The sequence below is a fragment of the Sminthopsis crassicaudata genome, chromosome 2 (assembly GCF_048593235.1).
Source record: "Sminthopsis crassicaudata isolate SCR6 chromosome 2, ASM4859323v1, whole genome shotgun sequence".
Classification (NCBI taxonomy): Eukaryota; Metazoa; Chordata; class Mammalia; order Dasyuromorphia; family Dasyuridae; genus Sminthopsis; species Sminthopsis crassicaudata.
In genome coordinates, this window is record NC_133618.1 from 502577334 (window position 1) to 502604828 (window position 27495).

The following is a 27495-nucleotide window of genomic DNA, read 5'->3' on the forward strand; positions in this document are numbered from 1 at the left end:
TGAATGTTAAAAAATATGCATATGTTTTGATAATTAAAATGCTTTATTAAAGAAAAAGTTATTCAGAACTTGGCACTTTCCAGTCTTCCATATATTACTCTATATATAATTCAACCATACCAGTCTACATGCTAGTCATTATCCAACATGTTCCATCTCTCATAGCCATGCCTTTGGATTCACTACTGAAATGATCTCATTGCAGCTTCTTAGAATCCCTGGATTCCTTCAAGTTTCAACTCAACACACTAGTGGCCAAAGTGCTATCTCCAGCTTCCTTCTAAGGCTAACTTACATCCACTCAATGTTATCTCTGCCATTAGGACATTAACTCCAGAGAACAGGGACTGTTTTTTTTGCTTTTTCTTTGTATCCTTTGGGCTTGGCTGAGACAATAATAAGTGCTTAATAAAATGCTTGTTAATTGACAGATTATGGTGGCCACATCCTGGCTCATTTTCCTACTGTAAAACAGGGAGACTTCTGCATTCAACCTCGAGGCCTCCTCTAGAACTCAGAACCAAGCCAATTTATTCACAAATGGTTTTCTGAATAGAATTTTAAAAGGTAGAGCTGCAGTTTAGCCAAAAAAAAAAAAAAAAAAAAGTATTACCTGCACCTTCTCCAGAGAGCCAGCACTGTTTTTCTTTCGTACCACAGAGGGCACACATGAGAAGAGGACTTCCCTATGCCAGGCCCTGAAGATTTCCATAGAAATTGAAAATTAACTTGTCACTCTAAAGCCTGTATCAGCATCACATGAATCCAATAACTTCAAGGCAACATCCTGCTGAATGCTGGTAGAATCCTCTAACTATCCATCCGGGGAGACTTTGCATAGCACTACTCCATGTAAAAATCATACTGAGTTACTCATGTGTGGAGGCTTCTTGGGACCTCCTAATGGGAAACATTTTCATTAAGAACCCAATTACCCATGAAAAGCAATAAAAATGAGCAGTTTCCTGGGCTCATACCTATTTTGCGAAAGGTAGTCAATGCTCAACTATCTCCCTGGGTAGCAGTAATATCAGCCAAAGAGGTGATCTGTAGCCTTAATAGCTTCCGGGAAAGAAGGAGTCTCCAAGCCTTAAGGCAACAATATCTTCACTCACAATTATTCCTTTTCAGAGTCACCAAATTCCACAACTTAGGCCCCATTGAGAATTTACAGAAATTTACTGAGGCCTTACAAACACAAATGGTTCACAATCCTCCTGACTCAATATCATCCTGCCCTTGCAAACACTGAAATTATAGTCAATAACAAAACATCCAAGGTCTTAAAATGGAGTCATCTTATTTAAGAGGTGACTCTTTGCCCCCCCCCCCCAATCACTCACTTGCTCTATGGTCAAGTCTTAAACTTTATCTTTTCGACAAATAATGGAAGATCAGAGTGCAAGAAAAGCACATGGCAAGAATGTATAAAGAATATCCATGAGAAATGGTAAAACGACAATTTTAGATTAAAACCCAAAGCATCATCAACAGAAAATTGCTTACTGAGCTATTACTAAGGGGGAAGCAGGGAAAATGCTGAGAATACAGAGACAAAAAATAAAGTGAAAGCCCAGGGCTCCTGCCTTCAGGGAGCTTTATTCTGGAGGAGTTTACAAAATATAAAAATGTTTTCAAGTAACTAGCTCATAAATTGCATTCTCTCAATTTAATGGTACAGGACTGCAAAAAACCAACACTGCAAGCAGTGTGGCCCAATGCAGGGCAGGGCCACTGGGTAGCTCTAATAAAGAGGCCCACTGCTGGAAGTCTCACACACCTGCTGGGTGACCTTGGGCCAGTCACCTTATTTCGCTCACTCTCAGTTTCCTCATCTATAATTTGAGAATTACAGTATCACCTACCTTGCAGGATTAAATGAAATAAAATACGGAATCGTTGTTCAGTTGTATCTGACACTCCATGACTCCAATTTGGCATTTTCTTGGTAATAATACATGGAGTGGTTTGACATTTCCTTCTCCAAATCATTTTATAGATGAGGAAACTGAGGCAAACAGGGCTAAGTGACTTGCCCATCATCAAGAAGCTGATCAGTGTCTGAGGCCACATTTGAACTCAGAAAGAGACCAGGTCTGGGAATCTATCCACTGCCCAAATTTACTACCTAACTGTCCAAAGGCACATTATTTTAAAATTATGTAACGTATTTTGTGAATCTTAAAGCATGATATCATTGTTAAATATTATGATTACAATTATTATTCAGAGTCGGACAACTTAGGCTTAAATGATGGCTCAGCAGTTTACTATTTCTGTGACTTTGGAAAAGCACCATCTCTCTTGCCTCAATGAACAAGTGCAATAAGACTTCTACCTCCAAATCTGTGAAACTATTAAATGCCTTCTATGTGCAAAATGTTATGTTCAGGTTGAGAGAGATAAGAAATTTATATAAGATGAAGTCCCTCCCCCAAAGGAGAGTCAGAGAGAGAAGATGATAATATAGATAAATCTAATACAAGCAAACTAGAAATTAGAATTAGAAAGATGCTTAAGTACTATTTGGCATCTGAGTGAAGAGTCATTACTGCAATTTCCTTCTTCCTACTATTGGGCAAATACTATGAGATTGGTTAAACCTGATGTGAAGAAAGTCAGAGAAACAATATAGAAACATGCTGTTCCTACTGAATGACTCCCATGAAGACACCTTAACTGTGGTTAAGAAACTTTATATAAAACAATGATATAAACATAGAATTAGTACCAACAGTTGTATATAAGGAGGTGCTAGACATTTAACTCGAGTCATAAACAAAGAATGTTAGTGCTTAAAAGAGACCTTGATTAGTTTGTTGAATTTACACAGGGCACACATGGGATTTATTTGGCACCTGATTCTGGGTTTTTGCAAAATTACTTTAAAGAAGATTCTATTTATCACTTTTTCATGTACTATAACTCAAGGTATGGGCAAAAATAATTTGTTCTTCACTCTTAAATCAAATTCCATAAAGGTTAAGACAAGTATTGCTTCCTGATTTTCTTGCTCTGTCAATAGCTTGCTAAAAATACACCCCCAAACAAAGGGCCACTTCCCATGTCCCAGAGAATATAGAATGAACAGGGACCCCAGCCCCTTCCTACAGACTTATTCCTCTAATTCAAAATGGGAGGAAGGAGAAGGAGCTCTAAGAATGAAATTGTCAGATAATTTATCTAAATTATTCCATTTTTGTCTAAACTGAACTTTCAAGACTCTTCTTATAAAGGTCATTCATCAGCAATGACCTTCCAAAATAATTCCCCACTTCTTCACACAGTCTTTCCTTCAAAGATCTGATGAGACTGGGCCATAGGAAGAAGCCTGAGGTAAAGAGGTTGAATCATTCCCACCCAGACAGACCCCTTCTCTCCCACTCGTTTCCTAATTAGAATCAGAGGGGACAGCAACTGTTCTGGCCCTGGGGCCAGCAAGTTATTGGTACCAAATGACAACACAGTAAAGAGGAACACATGGAATAGGCCGGGAGTCATGAGGCTGTGACAGACAGAGGTCAACAATCTGACCTCAGCCCCTCTGGCCTGACGCCACCCCAAACCAGTCCTAGGCCTGCTCTGCTCCTTGAAGAGGACTTAGGATCACAGACTGAGGCTGGGAGGGGCCTCAGAGACTGCTTGAGAACCTCCATTTATTTCCAAGGTACTTTTTTAGACAGGCCTGTAGCACTCTGCATAAGCATGCTTGGGCATTTCCCAGCCCATCTCTACCTGCTGAAACACTCCCCTATCCATCAAGACCCACGTCAAGGGCAACTCCTCCATGAAACTGCCCCTGAGATACTTCCACACCACACCCCCCAAAGAAGCAACATCTTTTTATTCTGCCATCACATGTTTGCATCTCTCCCATGCTTTTATCTGGGTGTTTGAATTATCTTATATGGCTCCTAATACTGGCTATTCCCTAAAATATAGGTTCCCTTTCTTAAAAAGAAAGTCAGACTGTGGGAAAAGTGTGTATGTGTATACTCATGTATAAAGACCCTAAAAATAATTCCAATTACAGGATGAATTTAAGTTTTATCCAAGCCAGGTCTGGGGATTTAGCCTATATTTAGAGCATTAAGATAAGTTATAAATTTTGTCTCTTCCATGAGATGATACTGTTCCTGAGGGTAGGGTCTGTGCCATTCATATTTCTATCTCTTTCAGATCTAGCACAGGGCTTTTGCACTCAAAAGCAGACTTTGTAATTTCGGAGTGAATTAATTTTTTATAAAACCAAAAGAAACATTTTAAAAGTGAATAAGCCTAAGGAGAAGAAAACCAAATTTTGTAAGCAAGCTTTCTACTGTCCTTCTTTTAAAAATGTGAAACCATCAAACTTACCCTCAAAAATGGGGTCTGAGATTTGGGAGCACATCTGTATTGGGCATTCCTACCCTTTTGCCTGGTTTCCTTTTTAACAGATAGCCAGGGTAAGAAGCAGACTGCTGTCTGTAGCACGGTGATCTAACTAGCTGAACCCATCAGTTACAAAGTCGTTAGGGAAGTGAACTGCTAGATCAAGCTCATCCTTTAGAGATGTTGTTCCTCCCAAGAGAGATGCTATTCTCAAGTGACTATGGCATACTCCCCCATCCCTGTAAAGGCTAATTTTCTTTCTAAGCTTCCTAAGCCAAGAGAAACAGCAGGCCTTGGAAAGGGTTCCTAAGAAAAGACTACAAGAAGAAAGGAAAGAATTCTATTATGATTCTTCAGTATTTATATTAAGGCTTATTACAAAAGAAAAAATAAGACCCTCAAAATTAAAATTCACCCTCATCCCCAGCACCCCTGCCTCTTGTAGTCTCTCAGCTTCTTTCAAGTTTGAGCAAAGACTGGAGGTCTTTCCTGATACTTTCATTAATTGATTTTTCTCTTTTCTCCTCAAATTATCCTCCATGTATAATCAGTTTCAGAGGTAGCATGGCATAGTAGATACAAGAACACTCTCACATGTGGCTTGAATCAAATTAAATTTGAACTGGAAAATATTTAACAAAATAAACAAAATACAAGATAAGATAAATAATGCTAATATGTAGTTTTCTAAGTCAGTAGATAGCCTATGATCTAGGCAACTCTCAAGACTTTCTGCACCAGAGTGCCAAACATGCTGTTTCCTATACTCTGAAGTGCCTGAATTGGAATAAAATATAATTGGGATAAATTTAATAAAATAAGTTTTTTTTTTTAAAAAGATAACATTTTAAAGCTAGGTCAATATGTAGCCTGAAGAGATTCTTACATTACAAATCAGTGGGCCCCATTTCTATTACAATTTGACACCATAAAGTGATGTAGGTGCGGCTGAAAACACAGACCCCATCCTATCCTATTGTATCTCCCAGAAGATAAGATCATGGACTTAAAAAATATATATCCCCAACATCTTGTGTCCTGCCACCCACATAGTGGGAACTTAATAAATATTCTGTTGGGTTAGATTATATAGGATCATTTCCTAGGGAATAAAAGGAAATTATCCCCCCTATATTTCTCAATTTGTAATCTCTCTCATTCTCAGTTTCTTTACCTGCAAAGTAGGGATAATAATAGCTCCTGTACTTCATGGGGTTGATGTGAGGATCAAATGAGATAACATATTAAAAAAACCTTAAAGAATCTTAAAATGCTATGTGAACTGCTAGCTATCAGTGATCATTTGCACTTCCCTCAAACACATGCTATGTGGAACAAAGCTCCCCAAATCAGAGAAATAAAGTTGAGAAGACAGAGAGTGCAAAACAAACCCAGTTTTCCTCACTTTATCGTCAGTGATGTCCACCCTGGCAAGCCAGATGAGCAGGTTGGTTCTAAGCCTGATACAGCTGAGGCAGCCAGGGAGAGTGGGGAGCACAGTGGGCCTGGAACAGAAGGACCTGAGTTCAGAGCTGCTCTTGGACACTTGCCAGCAACTCTGTGATGCTGGGCAAGTCACTCAGTCAATGTTTGTCTCACTTTCTTCAACCATTAATGTGGATGGATGTCAGCACCTCCATGGCAGGGTTGTTATGGAGATCCAATGAGATAAGATCCATAAAGTGACTTCACACAGGACCTGGTTCATAGTGGGTGACAGATAAATGCTCGTTATTATTGTTTCTGTTATTATTATGTCCAAGCACTTCCCAGCCACCGTCTGAGATACTTCTGTGCCCTTGTAGTCCCCAACATAGTTAGCTGTCTTCATGTCTCTCAGTCACTGCCCCATTATAACTTGCCACCTGCCTAGTGCCTTGTATATTTTTAACCATATTTTAGTGCTGCGACTGCTCCACCCCCACCTATCCCAGTTACTAAACTCTTCTCTGTCTCATTGTGACAGTGCATTTCGTGCCAACCGTCCTGTCCTGGGGGACAGCTAACAGTTTTGTTTTACACACTGTACAGTGTCGATGGGCCTGGGACCCAGAAAGCAACCAAAACAGGGCTTGATTAAGTATGGAATCATAGCAGGCTTCCACAAAGGAGGCTTAGGTTTCAGGCTAAGCTCTGCCACTTACCAGTAAGAGACCTGGGGTATGTCACTAATGCCCTAAGCCTCCATTTACTCATCTGCCAAATGGGAATAATAATAGCTGCTCCTGTATATATCTCAACAGCACAGACTTATTGCCAAGAGGAAAAAGAGAAGGCAGCCAGTAAATGACTAGCTTGGCCAATAAATTTCATCTCAGAAGTTGGTGGCTTGTTATTAATGTAGCATACTACAGATTGTCACGGAAAGAGTGCTCAACTTTAGAGGCAGGAGATCTCGGTCTGGATAATCTATCACCTACTAAACAGCAAACTAATTGGCTAAGCCTCAGATACATTACCTGCCTCTAAGGAGTAAGCTTTGTAAATTCTATCTGTCATTATTGCTATTGATTTTGGTTAACAGCTACTAAGGGATTATTAATCACATAATCTCAAAGTTGGAAGGGATGTTGGAGGTCACCTAGTCTAAAGTATCTCTATCTTCCTCCACAACATCACTAGCAAGTGATCACCCTGCCTCCATCTGAAACTTTCAGGAATAAGGAGCTCAAGACCTCCTGGAGCTTGGGAGAACACCTTGAGGACAAGTCTAATTGTGAGGAAGCTTTTATTTCTATCCAGCTGAAAGCTGTCTCTGCAAAATTTGCTCATTATTCCTTGCTCTACTCTCTGGGGCCAAGCAAAACATATCTCATCCCTCTTCTATTTAAGAGTGTTTCCAATGTATAATGACAATTATTGTATCCTCCCTTAGTCTTCTCTTTTCCAGGCTGACCATCTCCACTTCTCCTTCAGATATAAAGATGGAAGTGACTCCAAAGCTGTCTCCATCCTAATTCTTCTCTAGGCCTGCTTGAGTTTATCAAATCCCATCATTTTACAAATGAAGCAACTGGACCCAGAAAAGATCAGCAAATCAGTCAGCTAGAATGAGAACTGGAGTCCTCTCAAGCCCAATTCAGTGTTCCTTCTACTATATTGAGCTGCCTGCTTCTATTTCCCATTATTAAAAAATAGTCTGGGCCACTTCTGAAAAATACTTCTTCCTCTTTGCTTGGCTGGCAAACATCTGAGATTTGATATGTGTCTTTATGATTCCTTCTTGCTCCCTGGCTGCTCAATATCCAAATGAAGATCACTAGATTACTATTAAGATCAAAGGGAATAATATATGTATATTATTCCCTTTGATCTTAATAGTAATCTAGTGATCTTCATATATATATGAAACATATACATATATGTAAATACATGTATAAGAAATTATTAATTGTTATTATTCGACCTTTCTGGGTTTCAGTTTCTTTAACTGTAAATGTATGGAGGCCCCTAAAATGACAGAATATCTATCGATTTAGAGTTGGAAGGGACCTTAGAACTTAAGTCCAAAACTCTTATTTTACAGACAAGGAAACTAAGACACAGAAAGGTTAAGGGGACTCCCCCAGAGTTACACAGCTAATAAGTGGCTATGGTGGAATTTCTTGACTGTGAAGGGAATGCCCTATCTACTAAACCATGCTGCATTTTATTCAATTCAATTTAAATCAACAAGCATCAGTAAATGCCTAATAGGTATCAGTATTGTACAGGCTCTTGGGATAGACAAAAAAAGTTTGATTCTACAGAGGAAAAACAATATTGATATACACAGGGAAGTATTTTTATATAAGAGCAAACAAAAACATGTAGTAAATTCAAGGCAATTTCTGGGGTGAAGGTAGAAAGAATCAATAAGGAGAAAGGAAAGATGAGGAAAGGTCTCTTGCAGGAGGTGACGCCTCAACTCTACTTGCTTGGAAAGAAGCTGTGAGGATTCTGTGAAGGAGAGACATAAAGAGGGAGAATGTCTTAGGCCTTATTCTCCAAGGCTGCTTCCTGTCAAGCATTCTAAGTTCTAGCATATAAGAGAGCAAACTGGACCAGATCATCTCTAAAATCCCTACCATTTTCATTCTTGGGATGCTCTATTATCAATTTCTTTGCAATTCTAGTATTTTATGTTCACAAGTCCTTTCCAGATCCAAACACCTCCATTGCCATGACCTGGTATCACTCCCTTAGAAAAGTAAAGGTGGTCTGGCTTGGCTTAGGAGCTACCAGGGATAGTAAATAATAAACAAAGAAATGTCATTTAAAAGACATACAATAGCAGTTTCCCTGCTGGAGATACTGATTATTGTAACTGGAAGCAATGGAAGAACCAAGTACAATTTGCAGAAGCTTTGAAATGTATTATTAAATGTCCAGGGCCTATTCATATCTAATAAGAAATGGAGAGGTTTCAATATCCACTAGACAATACTATAAACAGTCATTTAGCAAGGATTCTTGTCCTTGAACGCCATCAATTCGAGAGCAGAGAGCCTTCAATTCCATAAGACAAATGCTGATTGGTTCAAGGGACATAGAGCAATGTGGTTCTCAGACACAAGTGTTGTCTCATGGAGGGAGATATTCTGCTGTAGTCCACAAGCCCATCACCTCTTCTCTGGGCTATTCCAAGAGCCTCTAATTGATCTCCTTGCCTCTCTTCTCCATCATCTGACAGACAATGCTCCTTGACTTGGCATTTAAGGTTCTCTACAAGTTGATTCCTATTTCCCTTTAACATTCTACATACACAGCAGACAAACTGCACTACCCCCTCCATGAAGACCCTTCTGCCTTCTTCCTCTGAATCTTCATGAGTCATCTGCCATACCTGGAATGCATTGCCCTCCCTTGTCTTCCTCTCAGAAGCCTTCAGAGCTCTTTGCTCGGCTACTTCCTCCTCTAGGAAGCTTTCCCTGATCTCTCACATAGTCAGGCTCTTAGTATTCCTTGGAAGTAGCAACTGTCTTGTTTTTGTTTCTGTATATATGCAACACCCACTTACTATAGTGCCTTATATCCAACTAGGTGTTTAAGATAGATTTATTGAATAGAAATATCTGAAATATGAGCTGGAACAAAGTGCTTTACCTTTTCTACTTGAAAAAAATTTCTTGTGGGTCTATCTTATTCCTCCACAGCATACATACTCCTAAATGAAACCCCCCAGAAATTATAATCACTGCAAACAAATTAAGCAAAGCTGCCTAAAAAACTGCAAATAACAATACATTTCTTTTATAGTTTACTGTTAGTGAAAATGGAGTAAAAGTGTGATTTTAACAGGTCAGTATCAATTTTGTCTAGTGTATTTGAGCCAAAAGTTGTTCTTTTAGATGGTTACAGTTATGATATTGATTGTTCCTTTGGTTCCGCCTTGTTCATTCTGCATCATTTGATACAAGCCTATTTCTTGGAATTCTTTGTTTTTAGCATTCCTTCACACATTCTGTTCTCTCAACACTGAAACCATCTTTCCATGGTAATATAACTTCTTTGTGCTCATACTTAGTGAGTTCTCTGCAGCTTTTGGGGGTGTTGATTATCCACTGTTCTCAGATAGTCTCTTCTCTCCTGAGTTTCATGAAGTTCTCTTCAGGGTCTCCTCCAACCTACCAGATGGCTCCTCGGTTTTCTTTGCTTACTGGTTCAACATCTATTTCCCACTCACAAGCAGAATTGTCCCTCAAGACTCTCTTGGGTCCTCTTTTAATTACTCTTCTCTGGCCATTACATCAGTTCTTATGGATGCAATGATCATATTTTTATAGACAGCTCCCAAAACCTAGAGTATCTTTTTCCTCCTTCTCAAACCTCCATTTAATCAATTGCCAAGTCTTATTTTGGAGGTCAATCAACATCTTTCTATCTTCATAGCTAACAATCTCCTACATGGTCTCTCCAAATCTCTCCTCTGTCACAATCTTCCTAAGATGAAGATCTGACCATGTCACCATTGCCCCAAATCTTCAGGAGTTCTGTTACCTCCAGGATAGATTACAACCTCTTCAGTCCAGTACTTAATGTACTCCCCAAGACAGTTACAACCCATCTCTCTAGGGCTAGCTCATATGACTCACAAGCACACACTCTGTGCATCAGACAAATGGAACTAATTGTTGCTTTCCATATGTCTGGACTTCAGTCATTTGCAGAAGTTCCCCAGACCTAGAAAAGGATCCTAATTCACATTCATGTCTCAGAATCCTTGTCTCCTTTCTAGGCTAAGTCTGAGTGTCATCTCTAGACAAGAGCCTTGATCTTCCTTCTTCTCCCCCTCCTCAAATCACCCTGCATTCATTTATCTAAAACATAAGCCTAACTTCCATAAAAAATGTAATTTCCTTAACTGCTTTCTTTGTACTTGGTATACATTAAGCATTATGTGTGTGTGTGTGTGTGTGTGTGTGTGTGTACACACACACATATGAATTAACTGAACTGAATAGAAAGGATTCAGATATTTTTGATCTCCACGTTTGACAGAGAAGTTATGTGAGGAGTTATAACAGGGGATCAGCATGGGGGAGAGGAAAGAATATCAAATTTGGAGTCAAAAGGCCTATGGTGGAATCTTGGCTCTGCCCCCAACTTCTTTGGCTTTGGGCAAGGCACTTTGCCCTCAACAGTGACACAAAAGGGATGGAATTGAAGGCTCTTTATCCAACTATCCTCTAACCTGCTCAGGGTCACGTAGTTAATTAATGGCAGAGATGGAAAGATTGACTCAGTGCTCTTGAGAATTTAGGCAACAAATGCTTTCCAAGACTTCTAACCAGTCACCTTCGCACTGGAAAGGCAATATTGGCAAGGCAAACTGAACTTGCAGAATTAATGTGAAGCAAAGTTAAAATATTAAAAAAATTCAGCTGCATATTTCAGCAGCAAGTAGCTTTGAAAATCAAATTTCTTGTTAAAAATTCTTTGAAAAATGTAAGCTAAAGAGACACAAACTGGCCTCTTGCCACTGTTGCTCTCTGTAAACAATGGTTACAACCTTTCTACAGCTGAAAAAGAAATCGTCAAATGGGAATAACTTTTATCCACATTCCCAGGATAACACATCTCCTCAAGCTGGTGGCCAGAGATAGATATTGTTAAGTTTAAAAATATTATCTGATGACAACGTGAAGTTTCCTTCCCTTTTCCAACCCATGCCCACACCCCAGAATTCTCATGAGAAAAATTCCTTCACACTTTTGGTTCCCATTTCCTTCAACTGATCTCCCACTTAAGGACAATCAGTTTAGGGGGAACTCTGGAGATCTATATGTCAGCTGATCAAAAATGTGTGCCAAGGTCAGTTTGGGAACACTAGTAAAGTTAAATTGAAGAGGGTATGAAGAGACTTTTAGCTTTGTTTCTGAATAAGCTCCAAAAGCTAGCTCTGTTATTTTTGACCTATGAGGTTCACTTTATCTCTGGACTTCAGTTTCCTCATCTGCAAAATGGGGAACCTGAATTAGGTGATCTCTAAAGTTTCTTTCCAGCTTGAACAATTCTGTAGTTCTATCACTGGGCATCAAGAGTCAGCAGAAGAACCAAAGACATTTAGATATGCTCCTTGTTTGTTGCTGTAGACTTACTCTCAATTAACTGATAGCTCAAAAGCACAATTATCAATTCAAAGGATCACAAAGTTAGAGCTGAAATGAATATCAGAGATGATCTGATTTGACCCTCTTGTTTTACACAGAGCTGCCTCCAATTTATTCTGCTATACTTTTTTGTTTGCATGTGGTCTCCCTCATAAGGACATGGGCAACTTGAGGGCAACACCTCTTTTTAAACTTTTTTTCTCATCTCTAACCTTTCTTCTCATCTCTGGCCCTTAATACAATGCTTTGGATATATAGTAAGTGCTTTATAAATACTTGTTGAGTCACTGACTGACTGAAATCTGGGAAGATTAAGACTTTGTTCAAAGTTATACATAGAAAGTATTAGAGGTAGAATCGGAACACAGTGCTTCTGATTTTAGAGCCAACATTAAACATTTAATACTGCTGACCTCAGAGACTATCTAGTTCAACCACCTCATTTTACAATTGAGAAAATTAAGGCTCAAAGAAATTAAGTAATTTGTCCAAGATCAAACTGATGACAATGTCAGGATTTGGCTCCAAATCCAATTTGCTCTTTTACTGGATCAGATTTTCTCTAAACTCATTTCAATTCAAAACATTTATTAAGCAACTATCTACTAAGTGGAAGGCCCCAATATCTAGGGTTAAAAACACGAAAACTGGTTTATAGTATATTCTGATTGGGATGGGGCAGGACTCAATTCAGTTCAACAAGCATTTATTAAGCACTTCCTAGATGCCAAGGAATAGAGACATTATTCTAATTTTTTACTCAACCATTTCAAAAACAAACTATTTAATAACAGAGTCTCCATCTGTGTTAATGGCACTTAAGCTCAACCTTCTGTTTACACACACACACACACACACACACACACACACACACACACAGGCAGAAATGGAGGTCAATGAGTCAGTCAGTCTATGTCCAGGAGCAGTAGGAGAGAAGAGTTAGGCAGTTAGTCATAAAGCATGAATATTGCAATAATAATGCTAATAACAATCTCAGGCTCATACTACTATTACACTGGGAAAATATCAAAGAAGTTTATAATCCCATTAAGTTCTAAGGTAAGAAATGTCATGATTAAATAGAAGGTTTTACATATCCTTTTCATGTGGCTTCAAGTCTTACAAGAAATTAGGCCAGACCTATTAAGTGGGGGAAGAAGGGAAGTAACTAAATTTTCTGATAGAAATGGAAACTTTTATCCCACACATGGATCCCAGACTATCTCTGGACCCCTGGTGATCACCAACATCAAATGGTGGATAGGGCTGGGAAACCATGTGGGATTCTGTAAGTTGAGAGCTTAGATTTCTATGCAAAGCCATGGTGAGACCCTTAATCAGGGAAGAAAACCATGTGTGTGTGTGGGGGAAACAACCGAGCATTAACAATGTACTGTTTTCCTAGCATAGTAAGGTGGTGCTAAGGCATTCCATTCATGTACTATTCTAGAATCTTGGTATGAGGCTTGGTAGGCTGGCTGGCTTTGGGCAAGCTACTTTCTCTGAGCCTCAACCTCCCTATCCATAAAATGGAGGATTGGTCTACATCTAGCTATTTCCAATGCTTGTTCCTTTAAGTTCCAAGGTCTATATTCTATACCTATATATCCTATATATGTGTCTATATATTCTATATATAACAGTAAAACTAGATTGAATGGACAGAACTGTTTTTTTGAAGCTACTGAAGATATTTCAAGATTTGGTAGGATCTTAGGGCCATTATAATAAATGCACTATCAGTGTAAAAAGAGCAGAAATCACTGAACCCTGAAATGTTAGGGCCAATAGGAACTTGGAGAAAATCTTGTTATTTTACAGATGAGGAAACTAACTAGAGTTGAGGATGACCCAAAGGGAAATGGAGGGGCAAACAGTAGATATGAACAGTCTATATAACATGTTAGATATGTCATTCCCAAGAAGCAGTGGTGAAAAGGATATCATCAAAATAACAACCAAAGCAAAATACAGTGGGAAAAGCTATAGCTCTATAACCAAAGGACCTCATTTCAAATCCTGTCTGACTAAATGTGTAACTTTGGACAGTTCATTAAACTCATTAGGCCTCAGTTTCTTCATCTTTAAAATGAAGGGATTCACCCAGAGGACTTCTGAAGTCCCTCCAAGTTCCCAGCTCCAGATAAAACTTAATGGGTTTGCGATGGACAAGAGCTATGTGGTATGGAAAAGAATGGATGGATGGAGTTTTGCATGGAGGTAGCAGTACCTCAGTGAGATTACAAATCCACTGGCTCACTAAGAAATGGAGCTTCTATCTCCACTAGAAGCTGGAGAGAAGTAACTCACATAAGATCTCAGAAGGAGTCAATAAGAGAGGCAGAAGAGATCTGACAAGCCAACAGACAGCAAACAGAGATACCAACTAGAGAAATAGGGAGCGCCAAAGTTCTGAAGGGGAAAGCTTGCAGGACACAGCAATCAAGAAATTACTACCTCTGCAAGAAAGAACATTATTAGTGACTTGGTACACTGCTGTTACTAGCTTAAACAAGCTACGATTATATTGTTATTATATATATATATTGTATATAGTATTACATATTACAAATATCTACATAGTATATATTTGTACATAAACATATAAATATTACATAGTATATGGCATAAATATAGATTTTATATTATATGTTATATATAGCTATTAATTACAATAAAAAATAACATTTACATAGCACTTTAGGGTTTGCAAAGCACTACTATTATCTCATTTTATCCTCACAACAATTGGAAGAAGTAGATGCTACCTTTATTATCTTCATTTTACAGATGAAGAAGCCTAGGCAAAAAGAGATCAAGACACGTGACCAGGCACACAGCTGGAAAGTGTCTGAATTTAAACTCAATTTCTTGACTTCAAGTCTCATGCTTTATCTACTGTACCACTTTATTTCACTTCCATTTCTGGTTGGGACCTCCAAAATGTAGAATTTATCCCCCTGTATCATCAGCAAGAGACCAAAAGAGTAAAATTTCCCAGTCCAACTCCTTCTCCCCCACTGCTTCCCAAAAGAATAACCCCCCATCTGCCTTATTCTAGGAAAGAGCCTTTTTTTTCCCCCAAGTTAGCTCAAGCACAGAGAGGTGTTAATTTCATACACTTACACCCACACTGTATATAAACATGCAAGTCATTAGCATTTCCATCCCCCAGCTGGGATGGCCCCCTTGCTGCTAGGAAGACGCTACCGAGGGAGACATGTGCCTCTGCCCACTTCTGTTTGTTCTCCGGAGGCAGGATGATTCCAGTAAAGAAACTTTTCTGCCCACCTCCAGACCAATTGCAAAAAAATTACAGGTGCCCTTTATAGGGGACTTGGGGCTGCCCTGGAAAAGCCATCTAAGGGCCTAGGCTTTAGAGTTGGGAAGGCCTCATCTGACAGATGAGGAAACCGAGCCTCATCCAAGGGAAGCGATGGATGCCTGCCGGCAGACAGCCTAGATCCAGAGTCCAAGAATCCTTACAGCCATCACTGAAGGTCTGCCAAGCTCCATCTCCACAGCTCGGAGCCATTGCCGCCCTAGGCACCCAGTTTCCCAGCTCAGCCCCGTTCTCAGCAGTTCCTCCATCCCCTTCCATCCCGTCCTCACACATCTCTGCATCCTCATCACCTCCTCATGCCCCCTCACCGAACCCACTGCCTCTCAGCTGGTTGCTCTGTCTCAATCTCTCCCCTCTGCTTTCAAACTGTCCTGGATATAGATGCTCACATGATGCTTCTGGAATCCAAGACTGGACCATGTCATTCGGTTGCCTCAGGAAGCTCCAGCAGTGCCCCATCGTCTTGAGGATTTAGTCCGAGCAACTCTCTTTGGCCCTGAGAGTCCTTCACAGCCTGGCTCTAGCCCACCTGTCCCCACTCTCTGGTCTGAACAGACTGGCTTTCCTCATACATAACTTTTCATCTCTACTCAAAGACTCTCATGCCAGGAATGCACCGCCTCTTCACCATGTCTCCGAAGCTCTTCTTACTGGAGCTCTGCTCTCTAATTCTCTCGTACTTACTAGGTAAATGATCCTATATGTCTATATTACCCCTCCACACATAGGAATACAGGCTTCTGAAGGCAGGGCCTATTTCATTATTCTCTCTAATCCTACACAATGCCTGACTCATGATACTGTATCAGCTGAGTCAAATGTGACCTCAGATAAATTTGACCCAATTTTGTGTCATCTTGGACAAGTCACTTAACCTGTTTGCCTCAATTTCCTTAACTATACAATGGGAATAATAGTAGCACCTACTCCCAAGATTATGGAGAAGATCAAATGAAATAACAGCACAGTCCCTGGCACATAGTAGTATCATATAAACACTCACTATTCTTCTGATGTTCCTCATCACACCCAGTGAGGCAAGAGTTATTATCCCCATGAGTTCCCCTGGCCACATAACCAATTGGGCTTTGAACCTTCCCTCTCTGCATCTCACTACATTAAGCTACCACCTTGGGGAGTCAAATTCTGACAAGTCTAGCACTATAACTTCAGAGTTAGTCTCAGTTCACTTTTTATGTCTCCTCTGTTGCCAATGGGTAACAACTCAGCTGTAAATTCCTCTGCCATTCTCCCTAGGTCAAAGAATCATCTATAAAAATCTAAAACTTGAAAAGCACTGAACAATGGCTAGTCCTGAAGTAATCCTTCTGAGTAGTTAAGAATTTCCAGTAGCACTGTTCTCTCCTTTGCAAATTCAGGTTTTCCTGGGCAAGTAGTAATTCTCCTTTATTATTTTAAAGTCCAGGAAGACAATGACTTCTATCTTCAAGTTAAGATTCACTCTCTGCATTTGCCAGCAAATCAGTAGTAATTTTATCCCCCTCTATAAGGGATTAATGGTGAAAAAACTGATTATGGAAACCAGAGGGGGAAAAATACAAACAGTTTAATCTACTACTGAATGAGTTTCTTCATGTCAATTAGGTTTTAGGTCCTAAACATCACTCCTTTATGGAGCCCAAAAGATAAATTCTAGCTCCCCACCTTAAAATGTATCAAACACTGAATAAAAGATGGTCTGCACCCAGCTTCTGTTTAAAAGAAAAAAAAAAAAAACATGCCTGAAGTGTCATGCTGGTCAAGTTCATTAGAGAGAGAAGTTGCTTCATTAAGTATAATTGATTTTAAAGTGGGAAACATAACAGGAGACATACAGTTGGATAATAACTTCAATTTTCCAATATCCAGGCAGATGAAGATAAGAGTAATGATATGGACAATTTTAAATGGCAGAGAATCCAAAGATGATTTGTGCTTATTTCCAAAATGATTAATTTTTTAAAACTAGCTCTTTAGATTTGCAATTTAATGTGCAATACTCTTTTTCTGTTCTATTATGTATATGGAAATGATTGTTTCATTTGATGTTGAGAATTGTAAAAAAAAAAAAAAATTAATGGCCTCAATAATTTTGTTTTTCTCTTGCCATTTGTTAATAAAGATAGTTTAATAGCAAAGTTACTGAAAATCAAAACTGAAAAGGACTTCAAAAGCCATTTAATCTGACCCGTATTTTACAAATGAGTTTGCATTGCTAGTTCTGTGTGTGTCAAATATGAGTGCCAGGAAATGAACCTGAATCACCCTAGTATAGAGGTTGTTTCACTTTGTTTAACCTAAGAATACTCTTAATATCAAGGGGGAAGCTAGATGGCTCAGTGTATCGAGTCAGAAAGAGCAGAGTTCAAGTGCGATCTCAGACATTTAGTAGCTATATGATTTTGGACAAGTCTTTTCACCTCTGTCTGCCTTAATCCACTAGAGAAGGAAAATGGCAAACCATTCCAGTGTCTTTGCAAGAAAACCCCAAATGGAATCATGAAGAGTCAGGACACAATGATAACAACAACTCTTATTATCAGAAGAAGAGGGTGGTTGCCACTCATTAAATATATCTACAAAGTATATTTTTCTGGCACTTTTCCATTTCCAAAGACAGGGAAATGAACTGTGTATGGAGTGCCCCAAGCACATGGCTCTAGCCCTTGGGGTTTTTTTTTTTTTTTTTTTTTTGAAAGTTCAGCCAGTAGGACAAGAATGCTCCATTCCCTGATACCTTTCTTTCTTCTTCTTTTTTTTTTTGGGGGGGGGATAAGGTTAGGGGCTGGAGGGAAACTACTAGTCTCAGAGCCTATGCTGAGAAAATGAAGTCCAGACTTTAGGAAAGATTTGCTATTTGTCAGCAATTAGGTAAAGAGATTTAGGGTTCAAGGAAAAACCCCTTCTAAAATGGATTTTTTTACACCCTGGACCCTGGTGCTCACTTTTCTATAATCTCTCCCCCCCCCCCTTTTTTTTTTTGCCAGTACTTCATTTAATATTTTTGCAGCACTGGTCATTAGAGAAATTGGTCTATAGTTCTTTTCACCTGCTTTTATCCTTCCTATTCTTGTCTTCCTCCCCCCCAGAACAAAAATTTACTTTCTCTTTCTTCATTTTCCCCCCAAAAAAGTAAAAAACAAAACCAAAAAACCCCCCCAAAAAAACCCAAAAAACCAGAAAAAACCCAACCCAGGTAACAGACAGGGATAGTATCCAGCTGCTTAAATGTCTACGTAAAGTTTAAAATCCTCCCTTTAAAGAAGGAAATGGGACAGCCAGGTGGTGCAGTGGTCAGATCTTTAGGCACTTGACACTAGCTGATTTCCTTGTAGGCAGGCAGGGAAAGAAAGAAAGAAAGAAAGAAAGAAAGAAAGAGAGAGAGAGAGAGAGAGAGAGAGAGAGAGAGAGAGAGAGAGAGAGAGAGAGAGAGAGAGAGAGAGAGAGAGAGAGAGAGAGAGAGAGAAAGAGAGAGAGAAAGAGAGAGAGAAAGAGAGAAAGAAAGAAAGAAAGAAAGAAAGAAAGAAAGAAAGAAAGAAAGAAAGAAAGAAAGAAAGAAAGAAAGAAAGAAAGAAAGAAAGAAAGAAGGAACCCTATGTAGCTCTATTGATTTTTCTGCAAAGGATGGCTTTAGATCTGGAAGACTTCACAGGACATTTATTCCAAGGAGGACAATAATTCTGGAGAGATTGAGAGCCTTGCCTCAGGTCAGGCAGATAGAAGGTCAGAGACTTGGGCTTCCTATCCGAGACAAAGAATCATAAAAGTAGTGAACAGCTAAGGACTTCAACCACACAGCTCCAGCCCGTATGCCAGGGGAATCCAGGCTAAAACATTCTATTAATTCCAACTTCTACCCATTTTCACGTTGTCTTCCCACACATAGGCAAAAAACAGTCCTCCAACTGAAGCTTTCTAGGACCAGACTTTCTGCAGCAGGAAAACTGCCTGACGACAACAGACCAATAGCCCAAGTGAAGTTCTAAAAGCTGCTTGCTCCAGGGGCTTGATCAGTAAGTAAGGCCGACTTCCATGTGTGAGACAAGGAGAAAGAAGAGCCCCGGATGGGCATAGAGTCCACACATGAAGGCAGGGGAGCCTGGGCAAGCCATCCTCTTTCCAGGTACTGAGAAAATCTCTAAACTAAGTCAGTTGCAGAGAAGGTGCAGCCTGCAGTATTAGAGAGTTTCTTCATCTAGCACTTCTCTATCAATAATAAAAATCACACAACTATTCCTTTCCCTCCCATCATTCAAGGATGATTTAAAATATGAAGATTAAAAAAAGAAAGGAAAAGAAAGGAAAAGAAAAGAAGAGAAAAAAGAAAAGAGAAGAGAAAAGAGAAGAAAAGAAAAGAAAAAGGAAAAAGGCATTCCTTATTCTCAAAGAGCTTATATCCCATTGGGTTTGGACAAAAAGTAAACTGATAAATATATACATGGTAATACCTTTAGCTGCCTGGGCCTCAGGGGATTAGGACCCTGCATTTCTAATTTTCAACTGTTTGAAACTCAAAACATCCTTCTTTAGGTGGTGGAAATCCTCACCCCCAACTGGGACCTGCTGTCATTTCCATGTGATTCTTAACCTATAAGCCACAGATCACTACCATGGAGTGTTCTATAAAAGAAGAGGGGTACTTTCTACTTTTTTGAAAAAAAGCACTCCCAGGTTCCTGTACCAATCCCTTTCCTGCCTGCCCACCACTGAGGAGGGAAAGGGAGGCAGGGGATAACAAGGAGAGGCTGTCCACTTGCCTTAAGGGCAGGGCATGCTTCCCACTGACTCTTCTCAGGGGTGGCAGTCAACAGATGGCTTTAGCTGAGCTAGTTTCCATATTTCAGTCTCTCCCCCATTCTGCTGTGCTTCCTATTCTTGTTGGTTTCATCCGTCATAAAACAAAGATAATAATATGGTACAGAGCTATGCACTCAGTGGACACTTAACAAGCATTAATTGAAAACAATGCCACACTTTAAATAGATAAATATTAAATCATTTATAGGAAGTACTTTGAACTCCTCTGAAACAAGATGCTCTCCAGTCACAAGATGATCTTAGCAATAGGACCACAGAAACAGAAGACATTCCAAGGAGATCTTGAAGCTCCCTTACAGTTCTAATACACTGTGGTTTGTTTTTTTTTTTTGTTTGTTTGTTTGTTTTGTTTTTTTGTTTTTCATTTTATTTATCTAGTGCAGTCCAGGACCTGACAGAATCCCCTCTATACTGCCCCATGGTGATTGCCTAGCCTTTGCTGGAAGGCCTCCAGTGATGCAAAACTCATCACTTTTTTTTTTTTTTTTTTTTAATTATAGCTTTTTATTGACAACATATGCATGGGTAATTTTTCAACATTATCCCTTACACTCACTTCTGAGTTCCAACTTTTCCCTTCCCTCCCTCCACCTCCTCCCCTAGGCAGTCTCATACATGTTAAACATGTTAAAGTATATCTTAAATACAATATATATGTACACATCTGTACAGAACTCATCACTTCTTCAGGCATCTCGTTCCTTTGCTGCTAGAAAGGGTCTCCACACAGGCCCAACTTCTGTCCTTTAAAAATACCCAAAAATTGTTTTCCTCATTCACACAGAAGCCCTTCAGATATTTAAAGAGAGTGGAAAGATGTTCCCCAAAAGTTTTCCCTTTTCATAAGTTCATGGGATTTCAAGTTGGGAGGAGAGTTTAGACTTCAGTTAATCCAATATCCTCCTTTTACTGAGGAAACTAAGGCCCACATGTTGGCTAACTGGTAACTAGTAATTAGCACTATAGTTCTTTTCCCCTGCTGACCTGTGCAGTCACATCTGCAGCCAATTTTTTCTCCAATGTCTTATTTTCGATAATGTTAAGCAATGGTTAGTCCTATTACAAAAATTCCAGTAACGACTCGAAGTCCTGGCATCAAAAACATTTCTCAAAAAACCCAACAAGACTGAAAAGGGTCAACAAACATTCCACACCTGAATAAACCATCTTAGCTCAAGTACACTGTGAGCAAAGCCCCACCAAATCCAAGACAAGTATGAATTGTTTAAATCTTTTGGAGATTTATTTGCTAATTTTTAACTAAATTACTTGCAAAGTCTCCAGTTCAAAGAAATGAGAGAAGAGTTTCTTAGACCAGAAAACCATTCTTCTGCCTGGCTGTTCCTGTTCACTTTTTTTTTTTTTTTTAAATTTTATAATTATAACATTTTTTTTGACAGTACATATGCATGGGTAATTTTTTTACAACATTATCCTTTGCACTTACTTCTATTCAGATTTTTTCCCTTCCTCCCCCAACCCCCTCCCCCAGATGGCAAGCAGTCTTATATATGTTAAATATATTACAGTATATTCTAGATACAATATATGTGTGTAGAACCAAATTTTTTGTTGCACAGGAAGAATTGGATTCAGAAGGTAAAAATAACAGTTTACATTCATTTCCCAGTGTCCTGTTCACTTTTTAAGCAGAATACTCAGTAGCAGGCAGACTTGAATGCCTGCTAAATGACCCCAGGAGCCCCTTACCTTGTTTCCAGAGGTACAAGTTGCTTTGCTTCCAAGATTTTTGTTTTTCATTAACATTCCCCATTCTACACCAACAAGATCCCGGGGTTCCTTCACTGCTGAGGAGGAACCAAGTTACTGTTCATCCTTCCATACGCATCCTGAATCACCTCGTTTCACAGTCCACAAAACCAACTTTGTTCCTCACGTCCTGATTCCAAGGAAAACTTCAGCAATTATACTGAAGTCTTTGACATCTGAATCTTCTTCAACCCCAGAGAGAAAAATCAGACACAAACTCTTGCTATCAGTCCTACCGGTGTGTCTCAGTAATCAGTCTATATTAAGAAAATCTTTGCTGCCAGTTCCTTTGGGGGTTCATTACTCCTCGGCTCAGCCGTGGCCTCACAGAATGAACTGTATTTCAAAGCACACTTTCAAGACTGTAGTTTCCCTCTAAGGGGAAGGGGATAAAAATCAGGTGACCAAAATCCTGAGATATAAATGGCATCTTTTTTGGGGTGTGCCAAGAGAAATAAGAATCACACAAAGCCCCGATGAAAACACAGCTCTGGAGCCTGGAAAAACCATGCTCTGCTTTTATACATCCTGAACCAACGAGTGTACAGTCAATGGTGAGTTATGTGTTACATCAACATAAACAAGCTGCTTTAATTACTGCTGTGCTAAGGTTTAAAAAAAAAAAAAAAAAAACAGCCCCAAGGAATCTGTAAAAACCTGGGGCTACACCTCTTTGCTAAACCTCCCACCATAAGTTTCCAGAGGAAAAAATATCACCAAGGACAAACAGGGACTAATTAAAGCAAGACCTCAAACCACACAGCCTTACACTCATACAGACAGTTTCCCTGGAGAAAATTTGGCGCCACCTGAGTTCTGTACAGGTCTGCTGGGAAAGAGAAAGGGAAGGACATGCAATTCCGGTTTTAGGAAAAAACATCAGGAAATCTGGTAAGATCTGTAATGTGAATTTTAGGAGGTATAGGTTTACTTGCCTGTAGACAAGGCCTGAAGATAATGAAAATGAAAAAAAAAAAAGAGATGAGCAGAAATATAATGAGAAAATTATTAAAGAAGAAAGGTCTCAAAGGACTTAAGATCTTTAAAACTATTTGAGTTTGACATCTCTTGAGAAGATATCTTGTGTAGTATCTGAACTTCAGCACATGCAGGCTGTCACAGATATTCAATGGTTTCTGGCAAGAACTTTTCTGGAGCTCAAATCAACTCTTCCTTTAGAGATCACCTCGTCCAATTCCCTCAGTCAAGAAACTGAAGCCCAGAGACAAGTGACTTGCACAAGACTGCACTGGCCCAAACCACCCAAACTAGACTGCAAGACCAACCAGTGTATCATGGTGGCAAGGAGGCAATAATAGCATTTTTGCTGTAGAAATGCCTGCTTCAGACCATTGTGCTAGAAATACACAATTTCAAAAGGAAACTCTTTTGGATGGCATATATAATTAGGATAGGCAGAGGAGTAGAGCAGATCTGAGAATGCACCTTTCTCTTTCTTTGCAGAGGTGGGGGGTTATGGAAATGGAACACAACATCTCCTATCAGACTTGATGGATATATTTAGTTTTGCCTAGGTGATTTTTTTCCTTTTTGTTCTTTGTTATAAGGGTGGCTTCTTGGTGTGAAGAGAGGATTATGTTGGGAAACTAAGGTAATATAAAAACAAGAGAAATTATATCTACACTGATCTAATTTTTTTAGAGTGCTATGGTGACATCTTGGAGTCAGAAGATGTGACTTTCAAGTTCCAATTCTGATATTTACTTGACAAGTCACTTAACCTTTTTCAATCACCTTAAGCTAGGGACAAAGGGAAAATGATTCTGAAAATAAAATTAAAATATGATCCAAAGGGGGGGAAATGTCAAGTTAAACTACCATTAAACTTTTAGGTTGTTCAACAGATGCTTGATATAACCACTAAACACCAATTCAGACAGAATTGGAACAACAAAAAAGGGGCCAGCCTATAAAAAACAAACAGCCCTTGCTATTGGGCTTATATCCCAAAGAAATACTGAGGAGGGGAAAGAGACCTGTATGTGCCAAAATATTTGCAGCAGCCCTGGAAGATGAATGGATGTCCATCAATTGGAGAATGGTTGGGTAAATTATGGTATATGAAGGTTATGGAATATTATTGCTCTGTAAGAAATGACCAGCAGGAGGAATATAGAGAGGCTTGGAGAGACTTACATCAACTGATGCTGAGTGAAATGAATAGAACCAGAAGATCGCTGTACACTTCAATGTTGTATGAAGATGTATTCTTATGGAAGTGGATATCTTCAACATAAAGAAGATCAATGATGGACAGAAATAACTACACCCATAGAAGGAACACTGGGAAGTGAATGTAAATTGTTAGCACTACTGTCTATCTACCCAGGTTACTTACACCTTCGGAATCTAATATTTAATGTGCAATAAGAAAATGGGATTTATGCACATATATTGTATCTAGATTATATTGTAACACATGTAAAATGTATGGGATTGCCTGTCATCTAGGGGAGGGAATAGAGGGACGGAGGGGATAATTTGGAAAAATGAATACAAGGGATAATGTTATAAAAAAATTACTCATGCATATATACTGTCAAAAAAATTTTATAAAACAAACAAACAAACAAACAAACAAACAAACAGCCTTGATTCACAGATCTCAAAAACACTTTACAAGGTAAGATCCAGATTTTCCAAATTGGGAAAATGGTACAATGAGAGTTTGGTTTCTCAAAAGAGAAAATCAATTTAATAAAGATTTATGAAACGATGGGGAGAAAACAAATTACTGCTAAGAACTACCATTTCCTCATCCTTCTTTTCCCAGGACTATAACAACATCAGAGACTGGGAATAAATGTCTACTTCTGTGGGTCTGTGAGTCTATGATCTCATCAACACAGCTCTTTCTTACTATCACCTTTTTCACTCTGTGTAATTCTTCTCCATGACCTCCACAGAGAATCTACTTCACATGTTGGAGGCCATCCTTTAAGGTTTTTATTTGCTTATTGTTTCCATGAGCACCAGTGCAACTCTCACTCCTCCAGATCATCACCTTTTGCAATTATTTATTTCTTGAATAATGTCTTTTACAACACTAATTGGGCAAAAGACATTATGGGCAACACATAATAGCCCAGTGATGCTCACATCATGAGGCCAAAAGAGCTCTCATTAAAGTCGTTTATTGAAAAATTGTATAAAATATCCACTATTTAAATTAGCAGCATCAGAAAACCATTCTATTTTCTTTTGGGAGGATCAAGCAACAGAACTGATGATTTTGAAAATGGCTACTTTATTGGTTTTTGCTAATTCTATAATAATTTAATTGATATAACATTTTCCTAGAACCAAGTATCTTATATTTCTTCCATTTTAAATAATGCTACTTAATGAATATCATAATTCAAAAATAATTTATTAATAACTGATAGCCTATTGCCACTGATTTCTTTATTGTAACAGTAGTTCCTCCCTTAGCATCTGGATTCATTCACACTTGTGAATAGCAGCTGCTGCCCTGTTCCATGATCGCAATCTTCTTGACTTAGAGTTGCCCGTCCATTCAGACCCCACTCCCTCAAGTAACAGAACTCAAGGATAAAAGCTGTTAAGGCCCGCAAAGGGACTGAAAATCAAGATTTCAGTTGTACCATGGGTTAAGATAACTTTTTGTGGGCTTGTCTAAGAACCCCATAACTATTTATAAAACTGTACAGAATCCATATCTAAGTAGGAGATCCTGTATTCTAGGATAAGAGGCTAACAGGGTTAGAACCGAAAAGAATCTTTGAAGGCCATCCATTACAACTCTCAGTTTACAAAAGAAATTTGCCAGAGTAATCTGTGATTCAGTTATTTTCCCTCAGCAGAACATAAGCTCCTTGAGGTTAGGGACTATTTCATCCTTCTTATGTAATATCCAGCATTTTGTACCCAGAAGATGCTTAATAAATGTCTTGTTGAATTAAATTAACCAGTGCTACTGAAAACTACTTTTTTTTCTTCTGCCAGTTCAATCAGTTGATGGGCAATATGTTATAAGATCACTAATGATGGATCCTTTTTTTCTTTTCTTTTTTAGATTATAGTTTTTTATTTTCAAAATATATACATGGATAATTTTTGACATTCACCCCTACAAAATCCTGTGCTCTAATTTTTCCTTCCCTTCCTCCCACCCCCTCCCCAGTCAGCAAGTGATCTAATATATGTTAAACATGTGCAATTCTTCAAATGTCATGTGCACAAGAAAAATCAGATCAAAAAGGAAAACAAATGCGAAAGAAAACAAAATGCAAGAAACAACCACCAAAATAGTGAAAATACTATGTTGTGGTCAACATTCAGTTCCCATTGTCCTCTCTCTGGGTGTAGATTGCTCTCTTCATCACAAGACCACTGGAACTGGTCTAAATCACCTCATTGTTGATGGGAGTCATGCCCACCAGAACTGATTATCATATAAGCTTGCTGTTGCCATGTATAACGATCTATGGATCCTTATTTTCATATTCATTTCAATTCAACCCAACAAACATTTATTATCTTTGCATGAGAAACCACTGAAAGAACTGGGAGTGGATAGCCTAGAGGTCAGGCTATAAAAATTCAAGAAGATTTGGAGGGGGAGGAATAGCTATATTCAACTATTTGGAAAGCTACCTAGAGAAAGTGGGATTATATTTATTTTATACAGCTCCAGAGGGCATAAGGAGGATCAATGAATAAGAGTTACAAGGAGGCAGGATTTTGGCTTAATATCTGGAAAAACTTCTTAAGAGCTAATAATACTCAAGTAAGCTGTCTCAGTAGGTAGAAAGTTCCTCGTTACTATAGCAGAAGTTGTATGACTACTTCTCAGGCATGAAATGAAGGCAATTCATACTTTATGAGGGGTTGAATCAGACCTGAAGTCCCTTCCAAGCCTGAGACTTTCTAATTCTTTGATTTAAACCACAGTCTTAAAGGAGCCATCCCCAAAACTATAGATAATAGTAACCCAAACCAGAAGGTACAGTATCTGTGTTAAAAAGCTCCTTTCTACTTTTCCAATTTTCTTACAATTTATTCCCTTCCATCCAAGCTGTGATCAGCTTCACTGGTCTACCTGTTGTCCCTCACAGAGGATATTCCATTTCAGACTCTCCCTTGGTACTACCTGCCCATCATCCCTGAATATTGTTCATCCTTGTTCTATTCCCTGCCTTCTGTCAGCTGAAGTTAGCTGAAATCTCACCTTTTGAAGGAGTCAGTTCCCAATTCTGGATCTGATCCTCCCTGCTCCATCACACAGTAAGTGCTTATTAAATATTTACTGATTGACTCATGTTGTTCAGATACCACTGAAACTGTAATAGGCAAGATGAATAAAAATGACTTGTGCTCTCAGAAGTAGGAAGTATAACATGCTGCCAATAGAGATGACTCTCTTCCATCTCTTGCCCATAAACCATGAACGAGCAGCAGATGTGGTCAGCTACCACTGTATCATTACTAATACACCAGGAATATCTGTCCTAACAAGATATAAAGCTTGAAGAGGCCTTTAAGATTAGGTCAAAAATGGAGAAAATGAGAAAAAGAGGAAGAAAGAACATACAGCAGAGCCAAAATTAGAGCCCACTT

At 38.9% G+C, this 27495-nt stretch overlaps 1 protein-coding gene across 1 annotated transcript in view; it reads right to left on the reverse strand.

The window, feature by feature from the left end:
* RAPGEF1 (Rap guanine nucleotide exchange factor 1) overlaps positions 1–22493 on the reverse strand; it is a 158505-nt gene extending 136012 nt beyond the window's left edge. Inside the window, exon 1 of the mRNA XM_074293935.1 lies at positions 21835–22493. Within this exon, the coding sequence (XP_074150036.1) occupies positions 21835–21898 (64 nt within the window). The 5' untranslated portion in view covers positions 21899–22493. The remainder of the gene's footprint in view (positions 1–21834) is intronic.
* Between the last annotated feature and the right edge of the window lie 5002 nt (positions 22494–27495).